The following is a 4,123-nucleotide window of genomic DNA, read 5'->3' on the forward strand; positions in this document are numbered from 1 at the left end:
AAAAAGAAAGACAGAAAAATAAGAAAAAGAAGTGTTGTTACAACCGTAACAATCAAAGAAAAGTAGCAGACAAAGAAGAACATAAAAACAAATACACAGGCATGCAGCTGGACAGCCTGATACGTCTCCACGGGAGGCTCTGTCACTGTTTGTTGCTTTGTTTAGCTTCCTCATTGACTTCACAAGAATATTCTTCAGGCCTTCGGCCAAATCACCAAAAAAAAAAGCAGGTAAAAAAAAAAAAAAACTTAAAAAAAAGAAGACTGAAAAATCAAGCAAATAAACAAACAAATTTATTAATGAGGCCTTCTTCCCTGTCTTGCAAGAGTGGCAATCCCAACAGGATGTTCTAGTCAATTATTTAAGAGTGCATGTGGTTTTTTGACACGAAACTGCAAGGTTGCTTTTTTCCCCTTTTGTGCACATACTAAAATAAACCTGGAAGGAGACTCCGGGAGCAGAAGGCATTTGAAACAAGCCATCCTCTTTCATTTGTGATTTGAAGCCGGTGCTATCTCTTTTTAACGAGAGCCAGTTTGATAAAAAAGGTCACACTTCTGCATCCTAATGTTCCCTGCGGCTCCCGTTAGTTTAGGAGCAGTGTTGGGAAAAGGCATGATTTGAAGGGTGGAGCTTTACTAATCCAAAAGCATTTCTTTGTCATCTATTTAGCTGGCTGATCTTGTGATTAAGGCCCTTTCCAGATTAGAGACATGCCTTGAACGGTAGAATATCTGTCTGTTCCATCCACAATTCTTCATTTTAACTCTTTTTTGGTATCAGACATTATGTCTAATGTATATAAAATTTAATCTATGTAGTGATCTGTCTAGCTATTTGCATGTGCGTATTTGGGCTATCCATCTTCCATTCTGCCTGTTTTGTTTCTTTTTTCAGACTTACTCCATACAAAAACTCACTGCATCAAAGGTTTTTAAAGTCTGCTATTCTGTTAAGGCCCAATAAGTAAGGCAGCAGAAGCAGATCAATTTGTCTTGTGTCTGCTTGACAGCTTGATCAAAGCAGGAAAACCGGTGGTTGCTCTGGAGGTAAAATGATGCAAACAGCCTTGCTGCTGTGCTACAGCTTCCCGAGTGAGCAGGATGTGCCAGGGGAGGGAAGCACGCTGCAGCCTGCCACTGGGCAAAACAAAAGCGATCCTGCAACAGAGCGTGATACTAAACTGGAAAGGTCTGCAAACAATTCTAGACATGGCTTCCATCGCTCCATGTTGAAAAATGCCCAACAGATCAAAAAAAAGTCTGTATGTTAATTCTTCATTGTTAAGTACAGTTTTGAATCACTGAAAAACCATACACAAGGTACCTTACTGTTTTAAAGATCTGGTTTTAAAACACTTAGGCCAGGAAATTGAGTTAAGATGGAACTTCTGTCCTTAATTCACCCTGTTGGGCCTAAGTATTGTAGATTATATGTTCCCATATGAGCACCCAAATGACGCGGGCATAAGGAATTGTGTTAAGAACAGAATTTATCCTAAAAGGTCTGTGTTCTTCTGGCTTAAGGCAGTTTATTGTATTGTTTGAATTTTTCACGTGAATACATACTAACAATTCCCTTTCCAAAGTACAATATTTAATGTAAACTGTATATCTGTATATATTTGTGTGTATATGGGCATATACAGTTATATCTAGAGGTATATGTTTAAAACAAGGACTTAAAAATTTAATTGAGCTATTTGTGTTTGTGTGACAAAACAAGGGCACAGGCTGATGTTGCAGTAGTATATTTAAAATACACTCTATGGCATATAGGCAAAATTGGCCTGAAGATAGGAGGGGCACATTTTAGAAACTTTTCACAAATATCCAGAGAATTATATGACACATGAAGAAAGTTTTAGTTCTCTGGATAAGGGTGCTTTCAGTTTTCAGTAGTGTGCGAGCTGAATTATTCTCAGACCAGGGTCAGGCCTTATCCACCTCCCACTTAACTCAGCAAGAGCTCTGCTGTGCACTAAGGCAGACTTTGCAACAAGCCCTATTAATTCAGTTCGCCACGTTTACCGAGTGCCACCGTGCCCACGTTGCAATTTCAGGATAATCCAGCTAGTCTGGATTGCTCGTCTCTCTGAAGGCATTCGGCACATTTAGAGAACCCCCCATTGCTCTACCCCGGGTAAAGGCTGGCCTGCTCCAGCTGGGAACCGAAACTTACTAGTTGCTGAAAAGCAGGTTGGTCTATGTCACTCTGCAAGGCGAAGTCACTCAGTACTTTCCAGGGCGGCTGGTAACTCTGCACCTCCACCGGGTTCGCCTGTAAACCACCGTCGTGTCTCTCTGGGCTAGCAGCCACCATCGGAGTTCCTGTCATCCCTTGGATATTCTGTAAACAGCCCAGCAAAAGATGTTAATGAGCTCGGTTAACTTTATTATATATAAGCGCTGAGTCAATAAACTGTTTTCTATCTTATCTATACAGTCGCTTGTATTTGCTTTGTTAATCCGCTGTGAATGTCTTACTCTATTCTACTCTAGGTCAGTCTATTTCTACCCGCTGCATTTATCACGGTGGAAGTTTACTTTCTTTTCCTTTAATCCTCCTATTTCCCCCAAGGCATACCCCCTCCGTCCCGAGCTTTCTTAAACACGAGCACTCTGTATCTTGGCTGCAGACGTACGGCTCGGCACAAGAAACGGTTAACTATACTGCCTTTCTGTGTCGCATCCAGGCTGGTTTTGTCCTGCGTGACCTTAACTGGATCGTATATCCACTGCACGGCAAACCTGGGGTACGTCAGTACTGCTCTCTTAAAAAAAAAATAAAAAAAAAAATTAAAAAAAAAGGAAACCCCAGCCCTCCCAGTATGCCCTATGGTGCAGTCACTGTGTACAAAATAACTCCGAGCCTCGACGAATAGATTGTTCAGGCAAGTTAATAACATAGTGTTTTATTGCATTCCAAGAGGGTAAAATGAAACTCCTTAAATTCCACTTAACTAGGCAGCCTTATGAATTAATAGTCATTCTCAGGTCAGTCAATATACACAGGGAGAATAACAGACTCCTCTTCAAGTGGACTAATAACAGGCAAAAAAAAGAAAGAAAGAAAGAAGAAAAAAGAAAAAAGTTGGCTTAAAATGGAGACAGACAGTTTACTCTGCTGAACACAGCGCTTTCTGCTTGTTTGCATGACACGTGCATATACGCCCGCAGAGGAGATCTCAATATATTTCTGCATGAGTACTACGCATATTTTAAGTAACCTGGAACACGATAGTAATTCCAAAACCTTTGCATTGCATTTGTCTTTTTCTACGCTAAGTGCACTGAAAAACACACACATGCACTTTGTAGTACATAAAGTGCTAAGAAAATACATCAATTTCCCCTTTTACTCATGGGTTTTACTTCTGGGTTTACTCCTGTGTAAAACAATTGAAGAGGGTGAAAACGTCATTTTCTCCTCAAGGAGTCCTCTGCATTTGCAATATAAATATTACAGAAGGCTGGGCTTATTACATCCCATAAGCTCTGCAGGTCGCAATTCACGCTGCAGAGTAGTCTAATACACCGCGTATCCTTAGCCTCACGAAAGACGTGTTCGCTTGAACAGCCTATATCAGCTCCTCGCTGTGGTCTGTTTTAATTGCACTGACAGCAGAAACAAGCTGATAATAGCTAAATGGTATAATTTTCTTTTTTTTTTTAAGGGAACCCCCACAAAATCAAAAGCTTCAGACCGACCCCAGAGGCTGGCCGGGCTGGACACAGCCCCGGCGTTTCTCCTTGGGAAGGAAGGCAGCGCACGGTCAGAGGCTGAAGACACTTACAGTTTTGTCATTGGGTTGCTGTTGCTGAAGTTGCTTCATCATAATGCTCCTTTTTTTGTCCTTGCACCGCTTATTTTGAAACCAAACCCTGATGACCCTCGGGCTGAGGCCGGTCATTTCTACCAGTTGCTCTTTCATGAGGGCGTCAGGTCTGGGGTTAGCGGCATAGCAGGTCCTCAAGGTGTGAAGCTGTTTCTCATTAAGGACAGTCCGGACTCGGGTGGTCTTCTCGGGCTGCTTGTGGACGTGGGGTCGCAGAGCCGGCTGTCTGGCAGAGATAGGTTCTGCTGTAAGGGAAGGGGAAGAGAGGAAGAGGATCGCCGTGAG

At 42.1% G+C, this 4,123-nt stretch overlaps 1 protein-coding gene across 1 annotated transcript in view; it reads right to left on the reverse strand.

The window, feature by feature from the left end:
* LOC104461110 (insulin gene enhancer protein ISL-1-like) overlaps nt 1-4,080 on the reverse strand; it is a gene marked incomplete at both ends in the record, with an annotated part of 6,838 nt that extends 2,758 nt beyond the window's left edge. The window contains 2 exons of the mRNA XM_010072576.1: nt 2,138-2,349; nt 3,797-4,080. Of these exons, the coding sequence (XP_010070878.1) occupies nt 2,138-2,349; nt 3,797-4,080 (496 nt within the window). The remainder of the gene's footprint in view (nt 1-2,137; nt 2,350-3,796) is intronic.
* Nucleotides 4,081-4,123: the final 43 nt, after the last annotated feature.

The sequence above is a fragment of the Pterocles gutturalis genome, unplaced genomic scaffold (genome assembly GCF_000699245.1).
Source record: "Pterocles gutturalis isolate BGI_N339 unplaced genomic scaffold, ASM69924v1 scaffold17562, whole genome shotgun sequence".
NCBI lineage: Eukaryota > Metazoa > Chordata > Aves > Pterocliformes > Pteroclidae > Pterocles > Pterocles gutturalis.